The sequence below is a fragment of the Myotis davidii genome, unplaced genomic scaffold, assembly GCF_000327345.1.
Source record: "Myotis davidii unplaced genomic scaffold, ASM32734v1 scaffold945, whole genome shotgun sequence".
Taxonomy (NCBI): Eukaryota; Metazoa; Chordata; class Mammalia; order Chiroptera; family Vespertilionidae; genus Myotis; species Myotis davidii.
The window spans coordinates 231,202-243,982 of NW_006296434.1; the positions used below are offsets into that span (position 1 = coordinate 231,202).

General features: G+C 50.9%; 1 protein-coding gene across 3 annotated transcripts in view; it reads right to left on the reverse strand.

Moving 5' to 3' along the window:
- The window catches only part of SPATS2L (spermatogenesis associated, serine rich 2 like), a 145,893-nt gene that overhangs the window by 11,707 nt on the left and 121,405 nt on the right, over positions 1-12,781 (reverse strand). For all 3 annotated transcript variants that reach the window (XM_006771807.2, XM_015569161.1, XM_006771808.2), the window contains one exon: positions 3,543-3,601. In XM_006771807.2, coding sequence (XP_006771870.1) covers positions 3,543-3,601 — 59 coding nt within the window. The remainder of the gene's footprint in view (positions 1-3,542; positions 3,602-12,781) is intronic.

The window sequence follows — 12,781 nt, forward strand, 5'->3', positions numbered from 1 at the left end:
AGCAGGAATTACATTCCTTCAAGTCTCTGAAACACGCTGAGAGCTTGCTCCTGTTGCCTGGGCCTTGGACAATGTTGAGGGCTTCATAAGTAAAACTCCATTGCGGGGGAGAGTCCTTGAAACCCTGGGACGCAGGGAGCTGGGGCAGAAGTAGCTCTTCAGGCACAAAGATTCTTCGAAATCCTTTTTATTCCTGAAAAAATTCTTGTGAATCCTGCATTTTATTTCACAATGTGTCTGTGTTCCTATTAATGTAAAGTAATGTTTTCTTCCCACATTTCTGGCCAGCGTGGCTCTCCGGGAGCCTGCCCATGTGGGCCTTCCGCTCCCTGGTATCCGGACAAAGTCTGGGGCCACCGCACTATGGCAGCCTGGTCCTCACATCCGCACAGTGTGATAGCCCCAAGCCTCGGGAGGCCACTGTGAAGCTACATGCAGTAACTATGAGAAGTGGTTAGTACTGTACATTCCAGAAAAGCTCACTACGAATATTATTAATAGAGTGAGATGTATTCATCTAGAACAGTGGTTCTCAACCTTCCTAATGCCTCGACCCTTTAATACAGTTCCTCATGTTGTGGTGACCCCCAACCATAAAATTATTTTCGTTGCTACTTCATAACTGTAATTTTGCTACCGTTATGAATCGTCATGTAAAATATCTGATATGCAGGATGTATTTTCATTGTTACAAATTAAACATAATTAAAGCATAGTGATTAATCACAAAAACAATAGATAATTATATATGTGTTTTCCGATGGTCTTAGGCAAGCCCTGTGAAAGGGTTGTTCTACCCCCAAAGGGGTCGCGACCCACAGGTTAAGAACCACTGATCTAGAATATACTTTCTCTGTTTGTAATGACCTTAATGTTCACTGATATTGGATCCTGCAGCCTATAGACACTGAATTAATTACAATGGTTTGTTTAACAAATATTAGGAAGTACCTACAGCCTTCTCAGTATTGTGTTAGGTGCCATGAGGGATATTAGGAGCTTATGTTATAATTGAGGAAATATGGTTTCTACCGTGTGCAGGAAATGGAAAGTACTCGAGAGTCAGTAGACAAGCAAGCTCAAGGTGGTGGCTGTACAGATGGTTCGTTACCTTGTGGGGAGAGAGTCTCCCAGCCTCTGTGTGTGGAGACGACACGGCTGACAAAGGCCTGTCACCTGAGATGCGCACGGCCCCTGACCTGCACCGTGTGACCGTCCAGGAGGGGGTTGGGCTGCCCTTTGCTAACAGAGCTAAGTGCCTGACACGGATTTTCTCATTTCACCTTTATAATAGCTATTTGAGATAGGTACTATTCTTTTTAATATATCTTTATTGATTTCAGAGAGGAAGGGAGAGGGAGAGAGAGACAGAAACATCAATGATGAGAGAGAATCATTGTCCGGCTGCTTCCTGCACGCCCCACACTGGAGACCCAGCCAAAAACCTGGGCATGTGCCCTGACTGTGACCTCCTGGTTCGCAGGTTGACACTCAACCACTGAGCCATGCAGGCTGGGCCTCGATACTAGTCTTATTCCTCCTTTTCTGATGTGCAACCACAGAGTTTGAGACATTCACAAAATGGTTCAAGGTCACACAGCCAGTAAATGGGTGGAACTTGGACTTGAACTCGGTTCTGCTTCCCCAGCTCTGGGCAGCAGCCGGAGCGCTCCCACAGGCCTCCCCGTGGCTGTCCCAGGCACTAACAAGCTCGGACACAGGGCAGCACACGGTCATGTTTCCTGACTGAGTGAGGTGTGGAAATGGGGTGCTCTCCCGAGAGGCTCCGGGTTCCTTAGGTCCTGGCACCGAGCATTGTCCCTAGAAGAAGAACGAGTGCACGAAATCGCAGGCGCTGTGTTAACCTCTCAGACAGTGATGTGCCAGCAGCTTTCCGTTTGGGCGCCAGGGGAGCATGTGTGCCTGTGTCGGCTCTTCGTGCTGTTACCAATAGGGCATGGAACGGAAAGGGAAGATCAGCTTTACCCGAGACACAGGGGACATCCCCTCGGGTGGAAGTCCACTTTTACCTCGGAAACCAACCAACTGTAGAGGCATAAAACAATGTCTCTATCGAAGGGACGGTGTGATGACCTCACACTCCCACAGCTTGACCCTGGGCCACATTTAGTTTTATTTAATCAAACCTGCTCTATTTTAGATCCTGGAAATTTGCTTGTAATTATTTAGAAAAGCTTGGTAAGAAAAATAACAATAGCTATTTCCCACGAAGGGACTACTGACGTATGGACACGGGCCAGGCGAGAAGAATGGGAAAAGAATGCAGAATCTGGCCTGAGCCTTCGTTCCGGTAACAGAGATGCAGCGCCGTCAAGGTGAAGGCATTTAGCTGAAACCCGGCTGGGGCTGCAGACTGCCATCTGTCTAATTCACGAGATGAAATTTCGGTAAAGATGGATCTGATTGTGCAATCTTGTCTCGGCTGGAATTTCCAACCCATGAGCCTCGGCCCATTTGAGACGGCAAATCTAGCCCTACCGGCTGTCGCGGGACCTCGCGGCAGTGGGAAGGTTTAGAGACGAGTTTGAAGAGAACAAAATAAATCAAACCCAGGGAACAAGTACTTTGTGTTAAAACTAGGAAAAGTTTTGCAATGATCAAGATGGTCTGAGTGTGCTCATTGTTCAGTGTCTGGTACATTGGGCAATCTCACTTGTGATTTCAATTTAAAACATGCAATTCATCTTCTTTTGAGGCGTCAAGCTGGCAGGTGTCAGCCAATGCGACCTAGTCTGTGAACGGAACTGGAGCGGGTCAGGACAACTTCACTGAGTGCAGCTCTAAGCCTGAGCTGCTAATCTTAGCAGAGCTGCTGACAAGCTCGGGGTGCTTTGCCCATTAGGTTTGTGAGTTTGTCCGGTCAGACGCCTGACGTGCTAAAAACATAACGACCAGACATATTAAATTCATAAATGTTCTTTAAAATGTGAAGAGGAATTTAAGTTTCAAATGGGACTTATTTTTTTAGGAAATTAAATTTGGTTGGACTCCAGTTAGTTGAGCCTAAAAAAGGACCACGTGAAGAGGACTGTGTGAGTTGTAGAGCAAGATTTGTAAGCTGTGAAGGCTTAAAAGTTATGTTGTAAAGTTTAATACGAAAATTAATGTCATTTTAAATCCAAACTACTGGAAGTAGCCCAGGATACACACCAAAGTCCCTTTGGACTTGAAATAGCTCCTGGGACACCTGGTACTTGCTGAGTGTCCACTCTGCATGTGTGCAGTGGGCGAGGCTACAACCCTTTGCACACGAGGTCATGAGGTCACGGAGGTCCCTGACGACCCTTTGCACATGAGGTCATGAGGTCACGGAGGTCCCTGATGACCCTTTGCACACGAGGTCATGAGGTCACGGAGGTCCCCAGGGGATAAGTGATGTACTGCCCAAGGTGACGGAGTTCAAGTGCCAGAAAACCGTGTGGATTTTAGGACCCAACTCAGAATCCATATCACGGTCAGTCTGACCTACAGACAGCTTCCGACGGGGAGGCCCTTGGCCCAGCCACCAGGGGTGTACTTACTGGCTTCTTCTTTGACTTGGTCCATTTCTGCCATCAAGGAAACTTCTTTGTCAATGATGCTGAGGGGAAACAAAACAGAAACAAAAGCTAAGAAGGCGTAATCACAGGCGAACTTGTAACAAGCACTGGAAGTAAAAGAAAGGTTATTTTCATTGAACAAAATGCGAAATCACCATAACTATTTCCCTGTGGCAACGCCGGCCGCACACTCTGCTTCTCCGGAATGAGGCGCCATGGAGGGACGTGCCCGGGATGACACGGTGACAGCTGCTGATTAAATCACTGTCAGCAAGTCCAGAAACAAGCCTGTCGGACTTCCAGGATGGCACTGCTTTGAATTTGAATTTGGGAGTATTTTTGCCCTACGAGTTCCCAAGTTCCACAACAATATAATACCTATTTTAAAAACTGGTGCACGGGTGATGGAGGCGGGTTAAGTTCTCTAGGGTCTCTGTGCCTCACTCTCCCAGCCTCTGGCTGTGGGCGGGGGGAGATGCTCTGTCACATGCGTCTATGCCTCCTCATTCCCCTGGGAAAGCGTTTCAAGCATCTTCCAATGAACATTGCTCCACTGGGCACGGAACAGGAGTCCCGGACAACCGCTTTGGGCCTTCGGGCGCGGGAAGAGGCCAGCGGACTACTGGGTGGCAGGTCACGGGAGACTGGCAGGTAACTTGTCCTCTCTCCTCTTCCTCAGTGGTGTGCAGCGGGTGGCCTGGTTTGGGATGGCTGCACAGGAATATGCCACAGACAGCACTAGAAACAGGGGGAGACTGGCAAAACCTTCATCCGTGGAACAAATATTTGCCGAGTGTCTGCCATGTACTAGGCAAGGGTGGTGAGGCTGGGAATACCGCTGTGAATGAAAAAAAAATTACTACCATTCTTGGGGAGCCTACATTCTTTGGGGAGAGGTGAGAGGATCTGCTGAAATTACTGGGAAATAGCGAGAACCAGAAGAAGGAAGAAAACGGTGATGGCAAGAAGAAGAAATTAGGGCTCCCCGGCCCTCAACCAAACAGAAGGCTTCTAACTGGTCTCCAGGTTTTGAGAGCTCGAAGAGTAAGCCACATAGGAAATGCATCCATGGGTACAAGCCTGGGGCTATCCAGACAGCCTCACCAAGTCCCCACCCCCTCTGACTCCCCCAGGCCACAGGCCCCGCAGCCTGTGTGTGTTGGGTGAGGAGAAGAGTGTAGGAAAGGCCGCTGCAAATTTTTTGCCAGTTCCAAAACCATGGCCAGTTTTTGCATATTCATTTTCCTTTGGCATCAGTAAATCTGATTAAATCTGTTAATATCATTATGCACCCAGAGGGTTTAAGAGATGGACAATGGACATCTGGGGCACAGTACACCCTCCCCCCGAGGTCTGATACACAGGACACAGCTGGGCACTCACACAATAGTGAGCTCGGCCTCCTGGGCCCGCCACTGGTGGAATGGAGGCTACACAACACACTGTTAACCTGCTTCACGCCCACGTGAGGATGTGAGAGAGCCCGTGGAGTTGGCACCAAACCAGCCTTCTGTGTCTCTGCTATTTCAACAAAACACTGTCCTCAACGTCTTAGTAATTCAGGTGCTGCTCTGCGCGACTGCGTGCAAAACTCCCGTGGATACAGGCAGCCGGGGATCTGCTGAGTCAGGCCCCTCGTCCGAACACAGGATCTGAAGGCACACCCGGCCCCACAGCTCCCACCGAGCCTCTCCGAGGCACCGCACGAGGGGCGCCGGAGCCTTTCCTTGGGCTCTGCTTTCAAGCCGCAGGCCTGGAGGGAAGAGCAGCCGTGGGAGTGGGTGCAGGGGCCGGGCCGTGGAGGCCAGCCTGTCCTCTGGTCCTCTGGCAGCTGCTGCTGCACCAAGCTGAGCGCCAGACCACAGGAAGGGCCAAGAGGAAAGTCTGTCTGAGCCTCCCAGGTGCCCACAGGGCCTGGTGGTGTCGCATCGGCTGCACGAGGAATTTCATCAGTGCCGTTCGCACGTCCTATTGAACCTTAGAGGCAGTGGACAGAGAGACACTGCAGTGCGGCCTGGTGACAGACAGCTCCGAGGGCGGGACCAGGCCAGAGGCTGGGCAAACCCTGGGACGGAGTTACCAGCTGTGGAGGCTGGAGGGAGGGAGAGCCTTTGAGAGGAATGCCAGCTGAGAGCTGATGAGTCACAGAAAAGTCACAGACAGTGTCGCCACCCACATGCCCACAGGGAGGCACAAAGGTCACCTGTGTGGCCATGTCCACCCTCAGTTACCTCAAAATGAGGCTGGTCTTGGCTAGCACATCCCGGCAGCTTGCTGCGTCCCAGGCACGTTGAACAGAGCGCCAAGGCCTTGCTGGGTGACCTCATGTAAGCTTCCCGGAGGGCAGGAGCTCTGCTCGCCACTCGCCACAGGGCGTGCCACATGCCCTTGCCTTGGCTGGAAGGCAGCGCTCCTCCCAGCCCTGCCTTCTTCCTCTCATTAAGCCCGAGCACCCCTTCAGGCCTCTATTTAATCATCGCATCTTCAGGGAAACGCCGAGTGTTTAAAAGCTGTGTGATCTTAGACTATTGTGAGTTGCTCCACAAAAATTGCTTGATCGTGATGAATGTAAGGGAAGAAAGCATATTCATTTTCCTGTGGCATCAATAATGAAACTTCTCCTTAATTGGTATATTGTGGTGCTTGCACATAAATCACGCTTATGCAACAATTTATATCATGTTTGTCTCTGACGGAATCTAATCATTTGAGACGCAAACTTATGAATAAAAGTGCACCGATATTCACCAAGCCACACAGGGTTTGGCTTCGAATCAAAACAGGTAGTTAATGATTCTGTTCTCAAATTGAGACGGCGATAAATTATTGAAATCTGTGCTCTCCCTCCGCTAATCACTTGCGACTCTAAGTTTTAAACATTTCTGCTTTCCGCAGTGGTTGCCGGAACCGGACTGGCACACAGAACTCTGCCCCGGCTGTCCGCCGGCCACTGCACGGCCTCTCCGTGGTCGGGTCCAGTCCAGTCCCGAGGTCACTGACTTCAGCCTCGTGGCCACGTGCCACCTGCACTGAGCTCACATAAACCCACGTTGGCCTCATGGGCTTCAGATGCGCCCTTTCCCTTCCAAAACACACCTCCTCGTGTCACCCAAACTCTCCGGACAGTAAAGTTTTATTCTGTTGCCATAAAAAAGCATTTATTATCAAAGCAATAAGGTGTGAGGAGAAGGAGATTACCATGGCGGAGCCTTGGCGGTTTATGATATAGTTAATCACGGAGATAAAGTGTCATTTTATAAGAACGTCCCCACTGTCTCGATTCCTTTCTGTAGAGGACTCATAACAACAATAAAAAGAATCGGAAGGCACTTCAACTGTAAGCCGGACCGAGGCCCGAGGGACGGGCTGCTTCGGCTGGCAGCGGGATGGGCCGGGTCAGGTCTCGGCTCTTCCCAGACGAAGGTGCTGGGACAGGAGCAGCCACACGCTGCTGAGCAGCTGAGCAGAACCAGCTGGGGACACTGAGGCACAAACGCAGAATCTCAAAGGGCATGTGAAGGCACCCATGTGCCGCAGTAGCAGCTGGAGGTAGATGCTGGGGTTCAGAGGGGCCCCTCCCACCTCGGGGCGTGGGCCTCGGAGGGTCTGCCTCAGGCCTGCAGTGGAAAAATGGCCTGACCCGTCTCATCGCCACAGTTCTGCTTCAGAACCTCCTTGTGGAGGAAGTGCTTCGGGCTGGAGCTGCCTTAACCCTCAGCTGCCAAGCGGAGCGAAGCAAGCAGAGCTTCTGGAAGGACACAGCGAGGAGCCCAGAGCCCCGCAGGCCGAGGAAGGCCTCCTGTCCGCCATCGAGGGAAGAGGCTGTGTTCGCTGCTGGGCGAGGGGGCTGGGGGACGCTGATGTTGCCTCCGCCACCCGGCCCCGCGTTCTACACACAGCACACAAGTGAGCGACACTCTAATGCAAGGATTCCCGTGTAAAGAACTTCTGTTTCTCTCACACTGCACACATCCCCCCACGGGGGCTCCCTCCTCACCACTGCACCAGCGGTGGGCACCATGAGCGCCCGAGGAACGCCTATTGGGCTCCGGGCATCTGGCAGCACTCAGGGGCCACCCTGTGTGTGTGTGTGTGTGTGTGTGTGTAAGCACCATGAGCGCCCGAGGAACGCCTACTGGGCTCCGGGCACCTGGCAACACCCAGGGGCCACCCTGTGTGTGTGTGTGTTGGTGGGGGAGGGGCTGGAGCTCAGGAGGGAGCACAAGGGAAGTGCCCGCCTGTACTGCCCACAGGTTCAGGCACCCAGGTCCCCTCCCTGCAGTGACAGGACTTCCCCTCCAGGCGGGGGGCAGACAAGCTCCCCGTACACATTGGGGTGCACAGTGCCAGGGTGCCATGTCCAGGCCATCTCCTCAGGTATTACCACACGCTCTAGGGCCCAGGGCCAAGCCAGGCGGGGTGCAGCTTACCCATTCCCCGGGCACAGACGCAGCAACACTGAGGCTCTCTATTCCCAGGCAGGAGGAGGGCAGCCCAACACCTACGACAGGGGCCTGCGCACGGCGCTCTCCAGTGCACTCAGCTGCCAACCAGGCCGGGCTGCTTTATTTCTATTATTTTTTATCGGAGGTAATGTCATCTGTTAATGTTAGCACCTCCCATCTGCATGCTTTCTGTTGGAATCCTACGATGATCGCAGCACAGCTAATGAACATTTCATCACGCTGTCTGAGGTGCGTTTCTGGGATGAGACACACGCAGATGGCGCACCAGGACCAACTCCCAACACGTAGGAAACACGGGAGTCCCTCAAATCAGACACGGCTGATGGAAAAAGAAACACGGGATTCCTCTTTCTCCTTAAAATTTCTAAGAGTGGCAAAATCCTGCGACTTCTATGAATTCCACATGTTCAACAGGAAAATCTGTAGTCCTTGCACACCCCCGTTTAGAATTTCACGTGTGATTTGGCTTACAGGATTTCCAGCTTTGCTAATGGCTGCTTAGTTTCGTTTCTTTCCGTGGTGATCACTATTCAAGGAAAACCACCTAACTGCTCTCAGTTTCTATAGCTACAGAAATGGTACGAGTTACCACCACCCCCTTCAGAAAAACAAACAACCCTAAAACGACTTCTATGGGAGAGAAAGCACACTTCTCTCTGCAGGGGTCTCTCGGCACGAGGACATGGTCACTCAGGGCCCGAGGTAACAGCCGGGGGTGCTGGGCCCCTCCCCCCCACGCGCTCCATAGCTTGCTTGTCTGCTCCCACGGGACCTGGTATGTTTTTTGGGGAAGAGATCTCTCTCATCCCTTAGCAATGTTCTCCAGGTGATGGTCCCCACTGTGCTTGCTGAATGCACAGCCCTGGGCCCCGCACCCACAGACCGGGGACGCTGGGAACGAATGGGGCTCTGAGGCTCCCGGTGATGCCAACCTCTGAGAGGCACCGGCTGGTCACACATCATCTACCTACTGGATGGACGAGTGAAGGAAGGGGAAGAGGAGGCAGAGAGAAGGCTGGGAGACAGGCCAGGGGAAGGAGGGCTGGGCTGGTGGCAGTAGTGGCCACGCGGAACCCGGGTCCCTTTGCCGTACTTCTCTATTCACCGAGCAGTAAACAGCAAAGAGTGGTGATGACACATCTGTATCTCCAGGCTGGGACCCACAGCACGCTGAGTAAACAGAGAGAGGAGAAGGAGACGGCCTTCCCAGTGTCCCGGGTTAGAGGGAAAGAAATTCACTAAATGCTTATCTGGAAGCAAAGAAGCCGACATAGATGGGACTTCTCTCAGGCGCAGGCTAGAGATTTTCTGGAATAATCTAAGAAATGCGCATCTTGTATCTGAATCTTCACAAAAGCCCTAGAAAGTGACAGCGGCACGCCTGCTTTGTAGCTGAGTGGAAGTTAAGAAACTCAACCATCTTCAGAGCTAGAAAATGTGGAGATGGGATTTAAATGCTGTTGTAACTCTACACCTCATGCCTCCAGGTAAGTGGTTGATAAGCCTTGAACATGTGACTTTCTTTAAAAATATATATTTTATTGATTTTTACAGAGAGGAAGGGAGAGGGATAGAGAGTTAGAAACATCGAAGAGAGAGAAACACCGATTAGCTGCCTCCTGCACACTCCCCACTGGGGATGTGCCCGCAACCAAGGTACATGCCCTTGACCGGAATTGAACCTGAGGCCCTTCAGTCTGCAGGCCGACGCTCCATCCACTGAGCCAAACCGGTCAGGGCGAACATGTGACTTTTGTTAGAGTCCACTGGCCTACTGAGAACCAAAGATTTACAGTCACAGAAAAAATAACATACTTACAAGGAATTTTATTAGAGTAACTCTGGGTGTTTTATATATTCTTTTATATGAGTTGCTGCTGTCCTGGCTACAAATTGCCCAAAACGATGCCTTGGTCTCACTCTGTACCCATCTAATAAACAGAAATAAGCTCCAAGGTCCATTCAGAAATTGTGAAATTATAATGTATTTTGTATTTATACTAACATATAAGAACAAATTTGTCTTATTTTCCAGTGACAATGGATTATACTATAAAATTAAAAAGACACAAATAATACATACTCTGGGATTGTGAAGATAGAACAATTTGCTTAATTCCCTTTCATATTTCCATTCTATAATGAAACTAACAATTCTTATTCAAGGAGCATGTTACCAAGCTGGTTTGATCGGTAGCCTTCATGTGCTGAAAAGGCTCAGAAATCTTTTCAGATTTCAAGCTGAAATTAGAGCCAACTGCTTGCTCTCCAGCTCTGGGGGGTGGGGGTGGGGGGCTATTATTCTGCAAGGAAGGCTGCGCTGAACGGGAAGTGACTTCCCAGGCTAAGTGTGCAGCCGGCATAACGTCTGGCGGTAATCACACGCGAGGCTCAGCAAGGCTCTTGCTACGCGGTGCTATTCAGGCTGGTTTCCTGGGGACGAGGCCGAGACTGAAAAGGCTGGTTCCGGAGTTTTTTGTATTTATCAACCTGCTCTCCCCTCCTGCTGAGTGATTCACTGAGCCCTGGCAGTGCCCTGGGGAAACATCCAACCCAGAGAAAAACCTCACGGAGGAAAGGAAATAGGAAAAGAGAAGCTTTCACCTCCCAGAAGCGAGCGCCACCTATTTGGAGCGACACATTCACACTCGAGGCAAGATTTGAAATGCACGGCACCTCAGGGGCTCGCCTTGGCGCAAAGTCACAGGCACCTTGAGCTCCTCCGTGGCGTGATTCACCCTCCCCACAGCTTCAGCGTGGCCTGGACCCCGCTTCTGTTTGCGGGACGGGTGCAGAGTGAGGCAATGGAGCTATTTGGGGCAATTTGTCAGGGAGGACAGCAGCAAAAAACCATGCATACGGCCCTCCTGAGGCATAAATATGTTTATTAGCCTCTTCTGCTACTGCCTCTCGATATCCTTTGCAGGTGTATGTTCAGGTCCATACGGTGCGTTCTTCTAAGATGCGGGCAAATCGCGAATCCTGGGTGTGGGGAGGAGGCATGGGCCCGGGTAGTTTCCGTTGCGCAGTACTTGGTACAGGACACGGGCAGGTGTGCACTTAGGAAGGTCATTATATGAGAAGGAGAGTCTGGTTTATACAGGTTTTGATCAATGGGAAGATTGTATTCATGTTCAGAGCAAAAGGACATAGAGACTTTTCATTCAAGGTCTTCAAAAAATACCATAAAAATATAATGTAAACTCTCGATTTTGTCTCCATCACATGCTTGGTTTAAGATGCTGGCAAAATGTAGCAATCATGTCACACACTGCGATGTCAAATTATTACATAACCATCCACGTGGCTAAAAGCTCCCTCACCTCAGCCCTTCTGCTGTAATCCACGACCAACACCCCTTGTTGAATAGGGCAGTGAAAAGCATTACTTTCCTGCTGGACACACCCCACTCTGGTACTGGTGGGGACACTAGGAATACTTATATTTCAGTCACATCGTTTTATATCTTTTAAAAAAATTTTTTTAAATTGATTTCAGAGAGAGGAAGGGAGAGAGAGAGTGAGATAGAAACATCAATGATGAGAGAGAATCGTTGATTGGCTGCCTCCTGCACACCCCTGCTGGGGACTGAGCCCTGACTGGGAATTGAACAGTGACCTCCTGGCTTATAGGTCGATCCTCAACCACTGAGCCACACCAGCGGGGCTTAGCCACACGGTTTTAAAATGGAGTCTCTACTCATTATCCGTGCTTCTGTCAACACTCGCCACGTCTGCCTGTTGTCACAGCGTCTCCTCTGGGACACAGATCTGTCTCACCCAATACTCATTTCCTCTCCATTTATCTATTGAAGTACATACAGCGCCACAATTCAATGACTCTCCTAATGAAGGGAGGCTAATTAAACCGAGAGCAAGTATGCGTTCAACCACCACTGAAGCATAAGATACACAGAAAGGCCTGTTTTCATTCACGCTGGGGCGCACAAGTGCTGGCACACCTGAGGGTGCCACTGTGGCCGGCGTGAGAGTGGCTGGACAGATGCCACATGTGCCCAGGTGCACTGAGCAACGCCGCTGCCTGGCCGAGGCCGAAGGGAAAGAACCACCCCTGGAGAGAAGCATTCGCTGCGGAATTCATTGTCACACGCCTCAGATCCTTCCCTAATCCCCGGCCCCACCGCGCTGTGTGGTCTTATTGCAAAATGAGAAAAAGACTCAGGTTTAGACAGAACAGCTGATGAAAGTGCCTGCCCCTCATTAGCTACCAGCGTCCGTTCTTAACATCTCCATTTTTTCCTAAGGACTGAGCTGAATTCTATAATGAAAACTAGACCCAAAAGCAAAGCCCTCAATTTTCTCCACTTCAATACAATTGGTTTTCTGGTTTTAAGACGACAAAAATGTAATTTGACCTTTAAAATGCGTAGCTAGGTTTACATTTCAGGCAATATGGAAAATAAAATTCCTCCCTCACTGATCGGAGAAGACAAGGCGCCGTGGTTAGGTTGTTTGGGCGTGTGAATGACTGGAGAGGACCTTTCCCCTCCCCTGTCTCCAGCAGCGCACGGGAGGGCAGCTGGGGGAGGGGCGGGCAGAGACTCAGGGTGTGCAAAGGGAGTAACCTCCGCCTCCAGGCCTCCAGCTATGGCAGAACTTGCAGCAGGGCAGGCCGAGGAGAAGGTGCCAGAAGACACAGTCCACTCACTTTCCCGGGTGCAGGCTTCCTCGGCATCGAGGATGTCAAGGGAGGGATAATCCTTTGTAATACTGGTGCAGGGGGGGGGGGGGGGGG